Genomic DNA, 22786 nt, shown 5'->3' with positions numbered 1-22786 from the left:
GCAGGAAAATGTTTATTATTGTACATTCCGAATACTATATCATAGATCGATGTGTAGTTTGTAAATGAAACCTCAGTAAATATGATGTAAGGTGGGAACCATTTTCCAAAGCATTTATATCATGTTGATTATTTCTTTTTCCTTTTGCAGCACTGAAGGTGAAGCTGATGCTTCGACGACCACGGGAGGACCTCGTTAACCGTGGAGTTATCCCACGTAAGTTGGCCTATCATTGTTAAATTGCATACATATAAACATACATATACACTTACACCCATGCATATATATATATATATATATATATATATATATATATATATATATATATATATATATATATATATATATATATATATATATATATATATATATATATATATATACAGTCAACATGCGTAATCAGTCATTACGCGTAATGACTGAAATTTCAGTCATCATGCGTAATGCACTTAGGGACATTTGATCTCCCAGGAGCTAGTACTAAACACGGCGAAACAGTGAGTCAACTACACTGTTTCGCCGGGTTTAGTACTAGTCCCTGGGGGGGTCAAATGTATTTTGCCGTGTTACTAGCTCCTGGGGGGATCAAATGTCCCTAAGTGCATTACGCGTGATGACTGAAATTTCAGTCATTACTCGTAATGACTGATTACGCATGTTGACTGTAACATATATATATATATATATATATGTGTGTGTGTGTGTGTGTTTGTATATGTATATGTATACATGTGCATTCATACATACATAAGGAATAAGTTAATGAAAATCATGAGAGATAAAGTAAATATATACTATACAGAGAAAGGAGAATTAAGTGAAAAATCATATATATATATATATATATATATATATATATATATATATATATATATATATATATATATATATATATATATATATATATATATATATATATATACATATACAGGTATATATATATATATATATATATATACACATAGGGTGTTTCAAAAATTAGAGCCCCCTAGACAGCATAAACTAAAATTGATATGGACAAAAACAAAAGTAATTCAGAACAGGTATTTATTTAAGTTTCTCTCTGAGTATTTAATATTTTGTGTGGCCTCCATCTGCCTGTACCACAGCTTGCATTCTTTAGGGGTATGATTTCAGCAAATCGCAAGAAAGCTGAGACTCAGACTCCATTTCCCTGAGCACTTTGGTCACCTCTCTTCGCAGGTCATCGAGGCTTGGTATACCATTATAGTTCACTGTGCACGCTTCAACACAATCCTTTAAGATACTACCAATGTTTTCACACACATTAAGGTCAGGGGACCTACCTGGAAATTCACTTGACGAGAAGAAATCTATACCACTGTTTCAAAGCAGCTCCTGTGTCTGAAGAGCCTTGAAACATGATGCCTTATCATGCAAAAATGTGACTTCTTTAACAGATAACATTTTCAGGATCTTTGAGGAAAGGAAATACTCCACCAGTAAGCAGAGTTTCTCTGAAATATTCGCCATTCCATGACTGTCCCTTTTCTTTGATAATCCACATTAACCGTTTGGCTGTGAAACAGAGAAAAATTCCCAAACATTCAGGAAATTTCACAACTTGGCGATAGCACACGTCATCGCTGATATCGAACTTTGCAGCCCAAATGATGTCATTTTTATGATTTGGCTTCCAGACTATGTAAATGAAGAATTCATCTGATGCGGCAACATGGAGAAAGTCAGCTTCATCCCAATCTTTAAGAAATGAACCACAAAACCATGCACGGTCTTCTCTTTGTTGCTGAGTGATGTTGGGCTTGTTGATAACATGAAATGTCTTGATACCTGATTTTTTCAACTCACGATATACAGCACTATAACTTCTCTTCTTTCCCCTTTTTGTTTCTAGTTCAAGTGCCAATTCATGTGAAGACTATCTTGGTCTACCCACTGCCTCAGCTAAGATGTCTTTTGACTCCTGAGAAAGGACTTCAGGCCTTCCAAGATTCTCACTCTTTTCGCGATGACAGACATGGATTTTTGTTCCAGTTTCTTTTAACAAAGGATTCATCTCTTTTAATGTATTTAGCTATCCAGGAACGTGAAATGAAGGATGTGCCAGCATCCCTGGCCTCTTTGAAGGTTATAGCCTGGATTCAGTCAATCCATCTGATTTCCTCTGAGTCGTTAGCCATGGCTGTATCTAACTCCGTCACTCAGTCTTAAAATACAAGAAATGTAAAATGAAAAATAGCTTAATAGAAACCTAAAATAATGTACTTGGAGATAGGCTATATCAGAAAACTTCATAACTTTCCATTTGTTCTGTGGAGGGGGGAGCCTCTAATTTCAAAACACCTGGTATATATATATATATATATATATATATATATATATATATATATATATATATATATATATATATATATATATATATATATATATATATATATATTATATATAATGTGTGTGTGTATATAGAAAAAGGATAGTTAAATGAAAAATCAAAGAGGTAGGGTAGATCACTTCAATAAGATAAACTGAAATTATAATAGAGTACATGTAAATGAAAACCGGAACAAAAATCATACAAGCCACAAGTGGTGCATGTATATATATATATGTAGTCATGATGCATACCAAGTACCTGGTTATTACACAACTATTCTCAAAATTCAAAAATTTACCTCACTTCAGCCAGATACCTGAACTCTCATAACAATAGGAATTACGACTGAGTACTCTAAAGGTAACAGTGATCCCTTAAAAATAAACTTATTAATCACTTGAGAAAAATCAAACTAAGTTTATCAGAATATGTGTGAGGTATCAACAGTTAAACGAGAAATGTTCTAGAGTAAAAGAGCATCACTCCATCAAATAACTTTAACTGTTTCCCTGGTCTTAACTCACTTTAGCAAAACTAAAAGAACAAAACATGTTGATTACTTTGCCTTATGCACACACAATTAATCCTATTCACTGGTGGTCAATAAATGAAACACTTTTTTTTTTTTTTAAATATTAAATAAAAAAATTTATTTTTAAATTCAAAATTTATAATTACAATTCACAATCTGAAAAATTTACTATTACTTGAAAATAACACAAAACTGAATTAATTCTTGAATTAAATTATGAAACAAAACTAATTCAGAAAAACTTTAATTTATTAGGAATTTAAATTAATCAAGAAAAATGTAAACTATGAAGAATTACTCAAGATTTGAAAAGAAAACCTTAATAAATGAAAATTAAATCAAGCATGCAATGTTAAATTACCAAGAAATATTTAAAATGCTACGTAAGTAAGTGTTACATCACAAACATAAAAATGTGAAAATATGAAGAGATTGCAAACAGAAAAAACACGCAAAAATACACATAAGATTTATCAATAATAATATCACTAAGGCAAAATTTCTTTAACTTATTATACCATGTTATTAATAAGTAACATTCATGTTACCTTACACAAACTTGTGAAAACCTCTGTAAAATCCCTTTGCATCTGCGCTAATTTTACAAAACACACTTTTTTTTACCAGGCACCATTTCCAATTAAATAATTTTACTAAATTTAGATCTCAAAAGTTAATACTAATATCAGTGACCACAAATATACTATGTTAAAAGTAATCGCTTTTTAAGAACGAGAGAGAAAAGGAATCAAACTGAAAGGTCTCCAGAATAAGAATGAAACAGATTTCAGAACTCCAGTAGCACATGAAACAATTACGTGACGTCATTAAGGCATTTTGGAACGAGATATCAAAAGAGAAATTTCTAGAAGGAAGGTGACATCACTCCAGCAAAATGTTTTGAATGCAATCGGGACAAAACATGACTTAACTAAATCAGGGCATGTTACTGTTTCTCTCAAAGTGGCGCACGTGACTCGAACAATGCACGTAACAATGTCACTTGTCTTGTTCTCGTGCGGGACGAATCTTTTACAGAAACCTTTACACGATCGAAACATACTGCAATCGGCTAATTATAATTATAATTGACTTGTTTTATCAACAAGACGAAAAACTGAATTGATTTCCTGAAAGAATCAGCAATTGTTATTCCAAACTGTCATCGCATAACTTTGTTTTAACAAAGCGCTCTCTCTTATCTCAACTTATGACAACTGAAGAGAAACAAGTCTTCGCTGAACACACACACACTCGTTGCTCATACTATGTTACTATTAATATTGTATTATCAATTCTAAGGTACGCTATTAAGTTATTTAAATCATTAGTTCCTTTGAGATCTGATGCCAAACTAAATACGACACTTCAACATTCACTACCATTACATATAACACATGATAAACAGAAGAGTAAATATATCAAAATATTGCATTATATACATATTACAAGGCAACATCATGAATATATATATATATATATATATATATATATGTATGTATATATATATATATATATATATATATATATATATATATATATATATATATATATATATATATATATATATATATATATATATATATATATATATATATATATATATATATATATATATATATATATATATATATATATATATATATATATATATATATATATATACATACATACATACATACATACACACATATATGTATTGTATGTATTGTTTATGTTTGTATACAAATACTGTATACAGTATGTATACAGGCATATATACATGTGTGTGTGCATCTAAATGGTTTGCTTACATATATTGTATAATATATAATGATTAGATTCTCTTTATTGCAGTTTCTATAACCAATCAATATGAATGTGTTTACAGCTATGAACACTCCAACTGCATTTTACGAACAACGGCAGAAGTTAGACATGGCCAAAAAACATGACATCCTCAAGCAGAAGATGCAGCGAAGGCCGGATCGAGAAGAGCTGGTTCGCCAACACATTTTGGAGGGTTTGTAGCTTATTTTTACTGGGTTGGAAGTGAATTTGAGTGTACATTATTATATTTAATGTAAATTATATTGGCAGCGAAAAATATTTTCAAAACATAAGAGATTACTTTGAATTACGTGACACAACTGCATTTGTAGAAAGTCATGGATACTGTATCCTAAGAATGCCAAGGTTGGTCTGGTGTATATATTTTTTTATATTAAAACACTGAGCTGCTCTTAAATTAATTTCATGGGTGTATTCACATTCGTTTCAAATTTCAGTTTTTAAAGCTTCACATTTCATAATAAATCTAGTGAAGTACAGCATTTATGTTTCTTTGGAAATTAGCAGTCATATTGACATTTTGTTATGAAGATTGATGGGTATTTTAGTGGCCCCTATCTCTTTAAGAGTATTAGATCTTTTGTTTTTATTTTCAATATAGGAAGGTAGTTATAAATGTATAAGTTGTTAGTATTTTTCTTAGACAATTGAGCAGAACCTCGTTTTCTCTGTGTTAAGCAATCTCATGCAGCAATGATAAAACAAATTGAATTAATTCTTCAGGAAATCTCCTTTCTATTGAGTTTGGTGTTACTTGATTCAGTACATTTCAATTTTTTCAAATCTTAATATCTTTTCATAGCTGGTTGAGGTTGAGGTATATTTGGATGGAAGTTCATAAAATTAAGTTAAATTTCACTAGGTGCAATTTGTTAATGTAAACTTATATAAAAGAAGCCATATGTAGCTGTGCCCAAAGGGATAATGCCAAGAAATTTTTCACTTGTTTAAATTATGCTGTGCAAGACACATTTTATGCAGTGCCTCGTGATGGGGTCTGTGTTTTTTACTCTAGTATCATCATCTGAAAATGAGCCATCCTTCATATGCTGTCAGCCATTCTTAGGCATTTATTCTTGGAAATCTCTCCATTATTCATACACTGTAAATGGGAATAGAAAAGTGAAAACTGTTCCTCTCTCCTTACTTTACATAGCTTCCATCTGTCACCTTGAAAAAGCCTTTGAATAAAATGCTATTTCAAAATTATCATTGTAATGGTTCCAGTATCCGTAAGGGTCAAAGATATCATCCATTATGCTCTATCATATAGTTTTTCTCTGTCTCCAAAACTGTTTGCTCCGTCAATTACCTTTCCAGTCCCAAAAACATTACTGTATGCTCTATCTACACAATAAATTCAGTCATAAAAATATTCCTCTATGTCATACTAACCCATAAATACCCAGGTTGGCCGCTTGTATCATAACCTTTTTAATACCAAAATTGTTATGATCCATAAAATTTTCCTATTAATAACAGATGCTCCAGGGAACATTGATCCATCATTGGTAGAAAAGCAAAAACAGCTGAAACGTGCGAGAATAGCGGATGCCATTAATGATCACCTATGTCAGCGGCCTGGCCCATTGGAACTAGTTCGAGCGAATATCCTCCATACTTCTGAAGATCTCGAGAAAGCTGTCAAGGGTTAGTAGAATATTATATTCTCTTGAGGTTATACATTTTAATGAATTTTAAGATGCGTCACTTGTTTAGGTTACATTTTCAAGGGTCTTGTAACCCTAAAGTACAGTGTCTGTAACATAAATTAATTGCAGTATTTGCTTTTAGTGCTACTTTTCAAAATCGCAGAAAAAACAGTTTTGTTTAATCATCATCTTGAAACCTCCATTTTAAACTTCACAGCAAAGAACTCATGCTGTATAGAAGTGCAGATTTTATTTTTCCTAATTTGTTTATTTATTGTCGAACACTGAAATATGGAAGTAATATACATATTAAAGTTGGACTTCATTTATTTCATGTACACTGGAAACTTAACATTGAAATTTTTAATTTTTGAAATGGAGTATATCTCATGAAAACCAAAAATGTTTTTTATGCATTTGGAGATTAAATGTAAACTTAAATTTTATTTTGTGTTTCATGTTACAGAGGGGCAGTTAATGTTCAAAAGTACAAGCGAAGGGGAACCTCGAAAGCACCCCAGCTTGTATGTACAATATGAAGATGAATCGAGTAGCGAAGGTGGCATGTCCCCTGATCAAAGTGAGGCAGGAAGTGCATCTGGAGTCAGAGAACTACTTTCTCCAAGTCCTGTACTCTTGGAAGCCTCCTCCCTCACACCAGTATCAGCCACAACAGCAGTTATAGCTCCCCCTCCAGCACCTCCTCCTTTGGCACAAACAGTCCATACAACTATTACCTCGGCTACAGATTTAGCCGCTCCTTCACCGTCCTTAACATCGACAACTTCATCCCTCTCTCCTCTATCCTCCTTGGCTTCCCCGCAGCACCCACTGTTACCATCTCCTCAAGCCTCTGCCCTTACTCAGACACTCTTTGTTACCCGCACACCTCTTCCTCATGCTCTCACCACACCACCACAGCAGAATTCAGCCCCCGGAAAAGATCAGTCCAAGAGTCGCAAGAAATCTAAAGGAAAAAGTCAACCAAAAGCAAGAACAATTAAGTTCCATGAATATAAGGTAATTTCATTTCATTTTGTTAAGTAGAAAGTAATAGTACTCTGAGAATCATTATATGTTGTATGGATGAGAAAGCATTAATCCATGGAAATGGACATCTTTTACAGTTTATATTATAAACTAATAGCCATATTGTATTTAAAAAGGGTCCTCCCAGTGTTGCGAAGAGAGAGAGCAGTAGTAATCCTGCTGAGACATCGTATGACATTCTGCTTCAACAGCAGCAGCTCTTCTTACAGTGTCAACTAGAACTGAAACAAAAGGTACGACTTCGTGATTTTTTATCAAAGGTATCATCTTCATTTATTAGCAAGCAGATTGTATTTTTATTTTACCAGAGATAAACTATTATTTCTATGTGTACTCATTATGTGCATCATCACTTATAAATGCTATTTATTACGTTTCCAGATCTTTCATAATGACTTAGGATATTTTTGAGCATTATACTTAAAACAATTTGTTTTTCCAGTATCCTCAAATAATCTTGCCAGCAGCATTGAAACCTTCAAGCACTGACAGTTCTAGTAGCAGCAGTTTATCATCTGTCAAGAAATTGGCACCAACACCCCCTCCTCTTCCATCCTCGACTATAACCACGGGGTTGACCTTATCGCAGGTTCTCCAGACTCCAAATCACACACCAACCACTACGCCAACTCCTTCATCAACTCCACCTGCACCTCCACCACCTCCTACACCACCAGAAACTAGTATCAGAGTTCACACAAAATTAGAAGATATGAAAGGTTTGTCACAGACTGTGGTGTCGATTTATGAATTTTGTTATTCAGGACTACTGTTTTTATGAAACACAGTATTGTTTTTATGTTGACAGTAATATTTGATTAGAAAAGACTAAAAAATTGTCTGGTATTATGAAGTTCACCTTTTTTAGATAATGTGTTATCAGATGTATTCCTGAATCAACTACCCATGCAACTTTTCTTATTTTTAGTTTGAGTTATAAATGTATGAAGTTATGGACTTTCTAACTTTAGGAATACACAAAGATAAATTTATCTACATATCTGTAAAATGTTGATTTATGAAAAGAAAAGCAAAGTTCATTGTTGTCCTCAGATCTTTGACTGATATGGTTTTTTTGAATGGTATAGAAATGTATGCAGGTATATCTTAATAACCTGTGCGAGAACCTCATTATTGATTTTTTTGAGGTGCCATTTTTCAGTCAGTAATCAGTATTCAGTATATACAAATGAAGACCTGGTTTAGTTGCATTATAAATGATATTACTGTATACTGCCAGTTTGTATGTTATGCATTTTACCAAATTAGTAATTCATTGTTATGCTAATGCATTTCATTATAGTTTCAGACTTGAAAGCAGAGTTGAAAAAGAGAAACTTGCCTGTTTCTGGCTCAAAGCCTCAGTTGATTGAAAGACTGAAGAGTCATGCATCTCTGAGTTCAACAAGTTTTTCAAGCACTGTAGGGAACAGTAACAGTAGCAGCATCAGCAGCAACAGCTTTAATAATTCCTCCGTTACGCTAAGATTAGGTAGTGTAGAAAGAGAGACGTTAGCTCCTCTCATAGCTAGTGATGGAGAGGAAAAAATTAGTACTAATCGAACTGACACGGTTGCTCAATTGTTACAAGAAAATTCACCTACTCCTACATCATCACAGTCTGTTATCAATAACACAGACGATTCATCGGGTAAGGAGTAAATTTTGTTTGTTTATGCATTGAAATTTAAATTATTTAGATAATTTATATTCTGAACTCAGAAATAATGGATCAATTTTCATTAAGTAAAGCAAGTTTCAGAATTTTTTTATGCTGCTTTATTACCTAAAAAGATTTTAGACCACGGTTGTTTTACTTTGCAGTGCAAGGCCTTTTAGAGGCGTCCATGGATTTCGGTGATGACAGTGTCTCCTCTCCAGCATACTCTCACATCTCTGCTTCCTCTACACGACCGCCAAGTGCTGCTCCCATGGATGTTGACTTTGATTCAGCAATGGACACTAATGATTTTGCTCCTTTAACTCCTGGAGGTGCACTAACCCCACTGGGCCTTCAGCTTAGTGATGGAGGCTCTATAAACACACCACCACCACCCCCACCTCCACCACCACCACCTCCACCAGCCAGCCACTCTACCAATACCACTTCCAGCATACCTATTGGAAGTGTATTAATATCTGCTATGGGTCAGACAGTCACCAATCCAACACATATTGTAACGACACGACAGAACATTGTTCCACAAACACCCACTCATTCCTTGGTGTCAAGTGAAACTATGGTCCATTTACAAAAGCGAATAGAGGACCTTCAGAGAGAACTTCATCATACACAGATGCAGCTTCAGCTTCAGCAACAACAGAACATCATCAAAGCCCAAGAACAACAGCGTAAAAACATGACTGACAATAAAATCAGCCAAAAACTCATCTTGCAACAGCACATTCACAACAAAAAGCAACAACAGCAGCAGCAACAGTTGCAGAGTCACATACAACAGTTACATCAGTTGCAGACATTACAACAACAGCAACAACAGTTATTACAACAAGGTGTTCAACCTGAATTGACTAAAGACAGAATCCTTGAAAATGGTTTAGAGCCCTCAGACAACTTACAACAGCAGCTGGATCACAGTCAGCAACCACAGGATACTATTGAGGAAGTAACAGTAAAGGTCGAAAATGGTTGGGAACAGCTCCTTAATTCCCCCAACCCACACATACCCCTGCAACCAAAGAATCACCAGTCGGGAACAGTATCTTCACAAAACGGTGTTACTATTAATGCACATCAAAGGTTAGTGAAATTGTCAAATACTAAGTTTTTTATTGCAAAATTTCATTGTTCATAGATATTTTGCTATTTATTAGACCTTTTCCTTGAACATTTTTTCATTACTAGTTACCCAGAAGAAAGTGGTCCAAAATAAATCATTGTGCAAAAGATTGTATATATTAAAATAATTAAGAACATATTTTATTACTAGGTGAGGTCAAAAAACTAGACACAGGATATTTTATTATCAAAATTTGCTATATTCATTGTTTTCAACTTTTATTGCTTTCATTGTAATATTAATTACCTTTTATGTTAAATATTTTAAATAGTGTGTTAAGAAAGGTTTTGTTAAAGAAGTTACGAGATCCAAAAAATATTTAAGTAAGTTGTTATGGAAAGATTATTTGACCACATTTGTATTCAGTGTGTTAAACTCGGGTAATCCTTATTAAATATTTGAAGCCTATTTTCATCCCCCCAAAAAAAAAAAACATTCACAAACATTTTCTTAAACTGCCACTTGTATCTCATCATAAAATCCTTTTATATTACTTTGTATCTAAAGGTGTACTGTACCATGGTATTGATTATTTTCCAAGATCATTATTCTCTCTCTCTCTCTCTCTCTCTCTCTCTCTCTCTCTAATGTCATATCAAGGGACATTATTGTTAATCATAGCGAATTAAAGTTTTTCAGTTTTAATGTACAGTCTGGAATATGGAGACCAAAATGAATGGTGTGGAATTTTTGTAAGAAGGATTGTGGTAGGGGGATCAATGATCTTATATCTAAAGGTTTCAGTGGTGGTGTAGACTGCACTTAATTCAGTGATTCATGCAAACAATATATACTAAATCAAGGATTTTCTCATTACAGAACTGCTTCTCTTCCAAACTTCTCTGGGTTGATCGTCACCAATACTTGTGATACAAACAGTGTCAACAACAACAACAACAACAATATTAATAATAACAATAACAACAACAATAATAATAATAACAATAATAATAATGTTAACAGAGTTACAACCGAACCTCAGTTTGTCATAAAACCACCACCAAACTATGATGAAGCTACAAAACAATTAAAAGGGACAGCAGTAAGTGGTTTTGTGATACTGTATTTATTTTATATTAATATCATTGATTTTTATTATGATTTGTTAAAGGAGCAAAAAACTTTGTCACTTTGGTAGATTTTTGTATTATAGTATGATATACATTTAAATATTTTTGTGCGTTTACAGATCCCAAATAAAACTGTAACTTTGGTAGTTTTTGTATTATGGTATGATATACATCTAAACATTTGTTTTTACAGATCCCAAATAAAACTTCTCACCACCAGCAAAATCGAAAATTATCTGTGAAGAGTCAAGCAGTAGACGATGTCTTAGAAATCTTGATTAAGAATGGAGGTAAGACAGGAAAGGTTAACATTTTGTTGGGTTACCTTATTTTTCTTTAAGGTAATAAAATACAGCACAGTATTGTTATTAACAGAGTAGAGCATAGTACATGATTTAGCTCTGAAGCACTATATTATTATTCACTCTAAACTGTGTTTTTCCTTAAATAAAATAGCATAAAGTACTTATTTTAATCTGATGATCACATTTTAAAATAGAGGCAGCTATATAATATCAGTCAACCTTAATTTAATGTGTTATTAATGTCCTCATTTCATTCAGCACTAAATTGCATTTCAGCCAGTCTTGGCTTCAGATCTCTTAAAAATGCTGTCAGAATCATGAAAATCTTCAGTTGATCTAAATATCTAGTATGTAAGATTTACTGCAATTTGGGCCGGTTTTATGTGATTTAGCCATTTTAATTTTGCATTGTGGTTAAATGGTCTTTTTCAACTTCTGAACTTCATTTGGAGTTTAGTCCTATTTTAGATTCATCTAGTTATTTGACAACAGTCCCATTATGCTGACTTATCACTTGGTGGATCATGTGCCTAGTGTATGTTACAGTTCCTGGATATACTAAGGGTTCTGTTTCATACCACCAGGATTGTGATGCTGATCATACATAACTGTTGATATTATAAAGGGCATTAGTTTTACTAAAGCCAACCTCTGGATATTTATATTTGCCATTCCCTTAAAACACTAATATACTAACCATATAACGTGAATGAAAACATTACAACAGTCTTTTAATTTTCTTCAGTTGAGATACATTAGTGGATACTGTTGAGATTCCTTTGGGGTGTAATTTCTGAACTTAGCTAGTTAGTTCAGATATGGACTGGGTTCAAGAGGTTTCCAAATTATGTTTCTTATTATTGGGAAAATTTGAGAATGTGACCGTCTTCCGGTCTTTGAGTTAAAGCTGACAAAATAACATAGAATACAAATACAAGTATGTTGTTACCCTCTAAGTATCCAGTAGTTCCTGCACTTACTCTGTCTGCAATTTCTGCTGCAAATGTTTTAACCATGCACACAGATTTGGCTGACAAAACAGTATGCTCAATGCATTAGAACATGCAACACATCATGATAATGCCAGATCATTATATGTGCAGATGATTTCCCATCAGATCTAGGTATTGGATTTGAACCACTTTATCATGTTGTATATGGAACACAGTTGTTCTTGTCTCAGCTGCACTTCACTTCTTAGTGCCGAACTATATTGATGCAATTTTATTAGTGAAAAGAGAAATTTTAATTATAAAGAAAGTAATTTCATTGTCATAGTGACTCATTGTTTTGATATCTTTTAAACATTTTAATAAAAAAAAACTGCCACTCAGAAATTTTGGTGAGGTCATCCCTCATAAGACAAAGAAGTCAAGAAGTTGGGTGTTAACACATGAATGTATCTGAGAACAAAGGGACTGATGACTTGCCTTGAGTGTCACCATAAATAGTCTTCTTGTACAGATATTGCTTTCCTACACCAAAACCTATTTTCTTTTAAAAGGAAGAAAATTTAGTTTTGGCAGCATTCATGACAGTCTGGTTAACAGTCACCAGAAAATGCTGAACACTCACATGAGCTTTCATTGCAAATATTGTGCCAAAGAAATTGGGGACGTCTCTTTTTTGCCGGAAATTTAGATGCACAGTATATGTGGCAACTTGATAATATGTGAACCACAGCCCTTTTGTAATGATTGCTTTTTATGGATGGCCATGAAATTCTGGATGAATTCTCCAGCTATGAAAGAAGTTTTCTTGTATTTCTACCATGGTGAAGTTAAGTTACAGTGCTGTAGTACAAATTTAAACCAGTCATTCATGGTATGTTCATAGTATAAAATTTTTATTGTTTAGGCCACAGCTAATCAAGTATAAGTTTTTACGTATATAGATATTTATTATGTCCTTAAAAATTTACTACAGTATTGATAATTTTTATAAGGTTCATCATCACAAAGGAAGAGCATGTAGCACTTACAGTCCTTTTACTAATTTGAAATTAAAAGTACAGGAGTAACATTTGCTGTAAGATGTAGTTGACTAATTTTTTTTTTACAATTTTTTCATATTGACATATTTTACTCCTCAGAACTTCCCCCCAGTGCTGCCCAAGATCCTCATACTCCCACTACTCCGAAATGTAGCCGCAATGGGCCAATCTTCAACACATCATCTGTAGCTTCATCACCAGTTTATACCACGACTTCAACTCTGCAGAACATATTCAGTAACTCATCAGCTGCACTGCCTGTTATATTCACAACCTCATCAGCACCAATAGCTGCAGTGTATACTACTACCATTCCCACAACGGGTGAGACTGCAGTTCCACCTCCACCCCCTCCACCACCACCACCACCGCAACATTCTAGTCATCGTACTACTTCAATAACAACGTCCACTACAGTTCCCGTAGTACCGCCAGTTTTAAGCATCGCCAATTCATGCCCGTCACCTACAGGAAGCAGTAGTCTTAACTCTCACTCTTTATTTGCTGACCTTGTTATGGAGGGGTCCAGTCAGCCTCCCTTGGATCTACCCTTAGATCTTGATTTACCAGGACTAGAGGGAATGGAGTTGGGTGCACTAGAACATAGTTTAGAACCCAATAATATACCTCCAGAACTTATGATCTCACAGAGGACAGAAGAGCCTTTTATCACTGTTGACCCGCCGATAGATGTTAAGATGGAGGTGAATGATGATGTAGATGTGGCATCATGGCTTGATTCTCTGGTTCCTCCAACAAGTAGTTCATCACTGACACCTGGGTCATCATCTTTTGCAGCACCATGGCCACCCAGTCAGTCAGTGTCATCATCAGACAATAATAGTGACAGTGGTATGGGAAGCAGTTATAACAGTGGCAGCAGTAGTAGCTGCAGTAACAGAGGAAGTGACCATAGTAGCTGCAGTACCAGTAGTTCTAGTAGTAGCAGTAGCAGCAGTAGCATCAGCAATGGTGTGAGAAGTGGTTTAAATGTGCATCAAAGTGATCCACTGCTCTCTAATAATCAGGATCAGTTGGACCTTTTTAATCTAGAGGAAATGGACCTCAAGGCCCATGATGTAACGTCGGGGCTTTCATGGGACCGCATTGATTTTACTGCATGAATGTAGTGCTCGCACCAGTTTATTTAGCCAGTCACCACCAAATTCACTGGTCCAAGTATATTTAGCTTGGGACCAGCAAATGGCAAGACTTAAAAAGTTAAGGAGGGACCATATGGCTGCTGTAGTAGAATTCAGCCACGACTGGTTAGCGTGTATGACAGCTGAAGTGCTACTGCTGAATATTTTAGTGAGTGAGTGGCGGCCATGCCCTAGATTGGCTGTTATAGACTTCAGTGTTAATGTCTGTGATGACAAATGAGTGCCTTACAAGTACTCTAACAAAGGACCATTAATGACTATTAGCTAATGTAATTATAATTATTAATATTTAGGTTGTGTCAGCCAACTCCACAAATTCCCTTATATTCCATTTTGACTACCTGTCATGTAGATCATGCTCACACATCATTACTATTACTGTACTTGAAGTTTAATGAAGAGAGTTTATCAAAGATTGTATCTGAATTTATCTGAACTTCTTCATAACTAATTGGTATATAAAACTGTACATCATATATTTGTAAATACTGTAATTCCTTCTTGTAAAATGGTGCTGTTTTCCACTTGTTTGAGTTTTCACCGAACTGGGTCAAATTATGTGCCCAGTAGCTAATCCTACTATTAGTTCAAGTCTCTCACTATGTAATAGATATATATGGTAAGTTTTTGGGAACAAATCTACCCCTTCCACAAACTTTACTGTGTGCTTGCCTTAGAATGTGGATGATGATATTGTTAACATCTGTGTATGTACTTTTTATCCATAAGATTTGTAATGAAAGGAAAGCTGTTGGTGCCCGTTCTTTGGCCAAATATAGGTTTTGATGGAACAGCAGCAACATTAATAGCTGACTTCTCATAGCCCACTGAAGGCAGGCACACAGTGCAACCATTCCATTATGACCCCCAGCCCGTGGCTGTGTTCTTGACTGTTCTCAGCTACCCCCCAGTCAAGAGCAGTAGTGCTAGCCCTTGTTCATGATGTGCAAGTAAGTGTATCACCCTGGCATGTGGCGTCCCAGAATACCTGTCGTCAACCTTTACCCTAGTTTGTGTTGTCCAAAACCCAGTGAATTGGGACCCTGGCCAGTGGAGTTGACTACTATTGCCTCCTTGTCTTGGGTTGGTGGGGTCTTAAGCCAGTGCTCAACACCTGATTAATTTGAGTCCAACACTAAGGCTTCTTTTGGCTGTAGCCAGAGCTGTGTTAGTTCATAAATTTTAAGAAATTTCTTCTCTCATGAAAGCCTGTGCTTACAATCTTCAGTGATTGTGTCAAGTCATATCATAGACCCCAACCCATGGTGTCCAGACATTGCCATGTTTGAGACTGTGGTTCTTGCATTGAAAAAAAATTAATTGCTTTTTATCCCTGGCATTTGGTGTTGAGAGTTGTTCAGCATTTGTGACCCTGGCTTGGGTGTGTATGAATATATCAATCCATCACTCACCTTTTTTGTGCTGATTGTCAGGAATCTCAGATTGAGGTAATATTTATTCATCAATATTCATAGGCTCTGAATTTTGAACCCCATGGCATACAATTTTCAGCTGTTGCAAAGGTCACTGACATGTGGTGTGTTGAAATCAGAGTACTTACTCCTAACAGGTACTAGAATGCCTCATTGCTGAGTATAAGACCTCATTATACCCCCTTGCTAATGGTGTCCAGTGCTAGCCTTTTCAATTCCTTAGATCAAGGCAGCCCACTCCTATATTTTCAACTCTTGAAGGTAACGATTGATGCCAGCAAATGATGTCTAGTGACCCAAGATGATGTCACTACATAGCCTGTACAATTGATGTTGATGATTTGACATGTCAGAGCTGTAAGTTGTTTTTTAATGACTCCGACAAAAGCTTACAACATACCACACTTGTGGTACTATCAAGATTGTTGTTTTTTTTTTTTTTTTACAAATGCTTCTTGCTCTTTAATAACAATATTGTGAGTAGACAAAACCTGTAGAACAAGTAGACGCTACATATCAACTTTGGCCTAGTTGATGTGAGTGACAGGCTATGTTGTATGGGTTGACTTGGCTTTGGCGCTTTTGCTTGGTCTGCAATGTAGTACAGTAGTCTACATTTCAGCCAAGGTACACCAGACTTGCAAACACATGCAACCAAGTATATGTCATTAGGTAAACTTGCTCAGCTGTCATACATACATGGTATTTAAAACTTAATCTTCCAAGTCGGGTAAAATATATATGTTTAGAAACCTTCATGTGTGCCAAGTTTTAGAGCAGTTAAATGACATTCTCAAGTTTTAATTTTTCAGTGAAAGGGCACAAAATTCCATGTCATCTTATTTAAGTATTAACTTTTTGTGTATCTTCTAAAAAAAATGTACATAGAAAAGAAATACAGTATACTTTTGGTGCAATGTGTTAGTTAGGAAGACCAAAAAGGTGTATCCTGAGAATTTTTGATTCCTGTAATTCATATTCCATCATAAACTAAATAAAGTATTGTCATGTATATTGTAAGTATATTGAGGATCAGTAACTTGTGGGCTAGTCTGGTCCTTGGTAGCTCTTGTACAGATTCCTGCATTGCAAATAATTTTTGGGCATTTTTCATTTACGTAAAAATTTGCCTCATATTTCTTGCCATACAGTGGAAGTAAATATGTAATGCTTGCATCAATTGGATACTGCAAAAATACGACTCAATGCTTGTGGTACCAACATTATACTATTTATGTCTGCTCCTGTGCTCAACAAGTAAAAAAAGCTCTGCTGGGGCCTTGTTCTTATTGTGCCAAACCAATATACAGTACGCAATTACCGCAGTTAGCCACATTCCACTAATACACCTGCAATTCTGGCTGCAGCAGTAACCAAGGTGATTTCTGTTCAGTTATTTTTAGGTTATTTTTTCTGATTTACTGTAAAGAATTAATTTTTTTTTTTATTAATCCAAGTTATTTAATGAAACCATAGATTTTGTTCCGTAAGTACTGTGTGTCAGTTTTCCATGAACACTCATCAATATGACTTCATCATAGTACCGTACAGTAGTTTAAGAATATAATCTTTTGCCTTCTTTGATTGAATACTGTACAGGTATTTCAGGAATAAAAGTACAGTAGTTTTTGACTCCATAGGTACAAGTCATTTGTGATTGGATGGAGATGTATGTGTAGCTACAGTCACAGAGAAGTTAAGTGTATCAAACAGTAAGATTTGGCCTGTTATAATATCAAAAAAGTGATTTTAACATAACCTCCATTACAGTTTGGTCCAAGGCTAGTTTTAGCATTATAAGTCAAGTAAGTTACATTTAATCAAGATATCATGACCTTCATGATGTTTCAAAAATTATATATACTGTAGCTTCGTTATGATTTATATTCCAGATAAAGCTGCTTCTTTTAATACTGGGAAAAGAATTTACAATTGAACATATTCATATATACTCCAAAGAATTTGATACCAGTTATTTTAGGGAATAGAATATGGTTAAATTTTTACAGTAAATTTTAATGAAAACTGGTACTCTATTGCAGTATTTAACATAATTGGATTAGCTTAGTATTAAAGTATTGATGTTTGACAAATGGCCAAAAATCTTCATTTAGAAATTAATATATCCAACTTCTAGAACAATTTAGTTTCATCATGTTTTTTCACCATTTCCCCTAATGTGTATTATTTGCAGGTTTTCATTATTGCTTCCATAATTGGTTTACATATTCAGTCTATTAAAAAATTATCATATTGCACTTATAACAATAGCAGTGCTTTATCATAAGTCGTTTACGGGTTTGTTTTCATGGGGCTTCGTTATCAGTCCTCACTTGCCAATGGTAATTGATAGCATTTGAACATTTCATTACCAGAAAAAATTGAATTATTTTAGTACTTAAAAAGCTTTCATATAAACCTTTAAAAATTTGTGTGCAAGCATTGGGTATTTTTGGATATGAAAAAGTAGTGTGAGAAATGTTACAGAGGTATTCTGGTAATGGTCACACATCTAAGTAAATGTATCCCCTTACAGAAGGAACTTGAAATGTCTATGGGAGGCTAACATTGATTGTGTATGCACTTGGAACTGCTAAGCATGAGAATGCAGGGCAATTAACTGTGCTTCCTTTTATGCATAGGCTCTTTAGTTTTATTTTTTTTTTTTTTTTTCCCTCCCAGTATTTGCTGCAGCCGCATTAATGGTGAATAGTGTTCGTGGTACTCACAACTTGAGTCACTTACAAAGCTTTACTACCCTGTGTATTTGGAAAATTGTTAAAAATTAGTGGATTACACTTGTCAGGTGGATTAAATTAATAAATGGCACTTGGTAAATGTAATTTTATTTAATCACAGTGTGAAAATTTGGACACAAATTTGAGTACAGTATACAGCATTACAACCAAAACTTTGTTCATCATAACATACAGCAGTTTAGTTGTTAAATAGACTTGAGATTCCAAGGTGATTCTGATTTAAAGAAGTTTTAGCTAAAGGGACATAGTTGTATATAGTACCTATGAACTCCAGTCCCTTTGATATGAATGCGGCCTGAGTGAACAAGAATCTGAATACGATGGCCCTTTCAACTTTTGTTAGAGTATATCTGTAGTAATTCTTGCTACTTTTTATCATGTTACTATACCAAATGTATTTGATGATGGATGCCAATATGTATAATTATTTGTGCCTACATTTAATATGCTGTAGTTTCCATTTGCGTACCATGTGGTTATTGCAGCTAGAATTATCGAGTTGACCCTCAGGGGAGTTCCTTCTTCTTAAGCTATAAATGTGTCATACTTATCATGATGAAGAGATTAGTGATTTTAGATCATGTAGGGAACTGCTCATGTCAGCATTTTTGGAGCATTTTGCAGGTTATGCTGTAGGGCAGTGATTTTTATTGCTGTAACTCTAATTTAACTAGTTGTTGAAGACAAGGGTATGTACCTTAAACAACTGACCTCGGATAGTGGCAGTGTGTGGAACTGTACGAGCCACTGACATATTTACTAGACACAAAAAAGAACATTTCATTGAAATCATCTCGTCAGTGCTTTTATTTAGAAGCTTTTGTCCATAGGATAAATGGAATTTATATTCTACTTAAATGCTCAAAAGATGCAACTATGAATGGGCTGAATGTTCAACAAATGAATTGAAAGAATAGTGCAGTTATTCATTTAGGTAGGTCTTATTTCTTTTAATAAAATGCAGTACATATCCATAAATTTTTTTGTGTGTAACAACAATGCTATACAGGTAATAAATTTTACCTCTGGATATGAAATTTTCAGGTGACAGGTCATTATTATTATTACAGTTTTAGATAGTTTAACCAAACCATTGAGTTGAAATATGGAAATCTGACAAGATGATTTGCAGGGTTTGACTTCAATGCTAAGATTTAGAGTTTAGTAAATTGCTGTTCCTTAAGAGTGAAATAATTTGATAAACTGAAAAATGTAGAATGGTAAAATTTCCTCAAATGAATTGTTCCCACAACTACATATTTAGTGTTCGTAGCGGTTAGACTGTGTCCATCTGTACATGTTGATGTGCATTCTCTGCATTTAAGGATTAGGTCATTTGGACTTTATCAAATGATGGGTCAAATAAGTGTGACCAGTTTGAAGACAAAATAGTTACTTCAACTTAGCCTTCTTGGTTTGAGGAGTTCAATGAGTTTTAGTTTATCAGATACTGTATATTACTCTATAGAATTTATTGCAATATTAATATCTTTGAATGGATCTCACTCATTTGACCCAGTTGTTTGAGGAATAGCTAACATGACCCAGTCCTATGCATAGAATACAGGTCTGCGCTGAGACTGATGTATTTTATGCAAATGTACAAACTTCAGTATGAAGCGAATGTTTATTTACCAAATTAATTGATAATGAATTTTTTAGGAATCTGCACCTTTTTCATTTTGTTGATTTTAGATAGTCACCTAGAGGAACGCTTGTTTTAAATTTGGTCTTAGTTGCAGTATTTGCTTCTCACATCAATGACCATTATATAAGTATGCAGAGTGGAGATAGTGGTGGTTAGCTGATGTCTTTATTTAGTATCCTCATCCATTTTACAATTGTTAATGTCAGGTACGTTATCAAGACCACAAGGTCATGGATTATATACTTGCTGAGTTAGAAGAGAGCAAAGAGAATAGATGAGATGAAAAAAAATGAAGAGACTGAATAAAAGACCTTTATCCTGTCTTCACATTTGTCACACTTTCTCACCCATGAGTCTATCTATGAGCGTATGATGAATAAACCACACTACACAATAAATGCAGAACAACATATCTTAATGATTTTCCAATTTTCAACTAAACAATATGTATAATGCTTGGGTAAAAAGATCCGTGAAAGAAATTTTGTCAGAATTTTGAAAATTTTCTGTTTAGAAAGCTTTAAGGAGGTGCAGTGTATGAAAATGAGATCTAATATAATGAGGAATAAAACCTCCAGGTTGGCTCTGTGAGCGTTAAGAATATTAACGAAATGGTCTGGTTTAACTCTTAAGTAATAATAAAAAGGACCTTATAAACTATCTTCATTTTGCCAGTTAATGGCCCCATGTGAGTGGTACACCCTTGGGGGAACTATTTCTTTTACATGTACTGTATATTGAAGAAAATTGACAAAGCAGTGTCATTGGTTTCGCAGGGTTATGAGTCAGGGAAGATAGAAGCAGTAAGTGAAATCTAGAGCTTAGGAGCCCTACGATACAAACTTCCTGATATCCCCAGGTAAGAAAAGAGGCACTTCTTTGCCCTATAGAACAGTGCCCTAAGTAGTAACCACAAAAAATAGGCAGTGAGGTCAAGTGGATGAATGAAAACTATTATTATTAATTAGTTTTAATGAGACCACTGAGCCACTCTTCGAGATGCTTCTAGGACTTGCCCCAAGTATGTTCTTAAATGAGATGAAAACTGGAGCAAAAATAAAGACGTCAGCATTATGAAAAAGGAAAGATTATAGGGAACAGGTGATGAGTAAAAGGCAGGAATACCCTTGTGTGCTATCTAAATTGCACTGCATTAGGCACCCACCCTGTAGTTGGTAATTTCCTAATGTGGCATCAGAAAAAAAAAGAATAGGAGAATTGGAAAGGGTTGATTCCCTGATCAGAAAGCTTTGCCACATATCCAGTCCCAATATTTAAGGAGTGAAGAGTAACATTAGCAGTTAAACATTTATGAGTGAATTTAAGGTTTAGTTTTGGAAACAAATCAGTGGAAGAAATTTTATCAGAATTTAAATTTCCAATTAATCTAATTATAAAATGTTTAAAAAGCCATCATTTAATAATATCAAAACTCTATTTTCAATAACCTTCAAGACACCCCTGTGAAAACTAATTTAATTACTGGTATGGTTAAACTTTGATAATTACAGTATGTGATTCAGTCCCATCGAGAACATGACCAAGGATTTAGCCCCAAAAATATGAGACCAGTTATTGAGATGGGGCTTATTAAGCAAATAACTGGGATGAATACAAGTAACTTTATATAGAAAATCATTTGACATTTTAAAGAGATGTAATTTCACCATTGCGAGTTTAAAAAAATATGACAAGCTGGTCTTAAATGAAGAGTTGAGCAGACAAAACACCAGATGCTGACTGCAAAAATTGCGTTGGAGAAACAGTATTGAAATTAATACCAAACCAAAATAACTTAGGAATTGTGACAATAAGAAGGGTCATTGCATGCAAGGTTATGGTTGCACCTTTCCATAAAATGCTGCAATGCTGTTTTCTGTGTTAAGATGAACGCTTGTAGAAAGGGGAGTGAAGATCAATTATGATAGAATAATAAAAGTACAGTACAGCACTCTTGAATGAGAATAAAAGTTGGGATATATTTCAGAGCATTGCTCTTTGTTGGATCTGGAATGTCAAAACTCAAGCATGAGAACTGCTCAATTAAGAGCCTTTAGAAGGAGCTTACTAGAACCAGTTCTTTAAAACAATCACATTATATGTTAAAAAAGTTTATTGTGACTAGAAAGGCAGTTACGTCCCCAATTAAACCCAACCGTAACGTAAAGGAGACGTGTTAAACTGAGGGAACTAC

The 22786-nt window shown here is 34.4% G+C and overlaps 1 protein-coding gene across 5 annotated transcripts in view; it reads left to right on the top strand.

The window, feature by feature from the left end:
- The window catches only part of Mrtf (Myocardin-related transcription factor), a 185014-nt gene extending 165991 nt beyond the window's left edge, over nucleotides 1-19023 (top strand). For all 5 annotated transcript variants that reach the window (XM_067105351.1, XM_067105349.1, XM_067105353.1 and 2 more), the window contains 11 exons: nucleotides 151-216; nucleotides 4759-4890; nucleotides 6201-6368; nucleotides 6837-7390; nucleotides 7537-7653; nucleotides 7863-8139; nucleotides 8724-9071; nucleotides 9245-10181; nucleotides 11041-11263; nucleotides 11485-11581; nucleotides 13689-19023. In XM_067105351.1, the coding sequence (XP_066961452.1) occupies nucleotides 151-216; nucleotides 4759-4890; nucleotides 6201-6368; nucleotides 6837-7390; nucleotides 7537-7653; nucleotides 7863-8139; nucleotides 8724-9071; nucleotides 9245-10181; nucleotides 11041-11263; nucleotides 11485-11581; nucleotides 13689-14713 (3944 nt within the window). In that variant the 3' untranslated portion in view covers nucleotides 14714-19023. The remainder of the gene's footprint in view (nucleotides 1-150; nucleotides 217-4758; nucleotides 4891-6200; nucleotides 6369-6836; nucleotides 7391-7536; nucleotides 7654-7862; nucleotides 8140-8723; nucleotides 9072-9244; nucleotides 10182-11040; nucleotides 11264-11484; nucleotides 11582-13688) is intronic.
- Nucleotides 19024-22786: the final 3763 nt, after the last annotated feature.

Source organism: Macrobrachium rosenbergii, chromosome 6 (assembly GCF_040412425.1).
Source record: "Macrobrachium rosenbergii isolate ZJJX-2024 chromosome 6, ASM4041242v1, whole genome shotgun sequence".
Taxonomy (NCBI): Eukaryota; Metazoa; Arthropoda; class Malacostraca; order Decapoda; family Palaemonidae; genus Macrobrachium; species Macrobrachium rosenbergii.
This window is presented reverse-complemented; position numbering and strand designations above follow the sequence as displayed.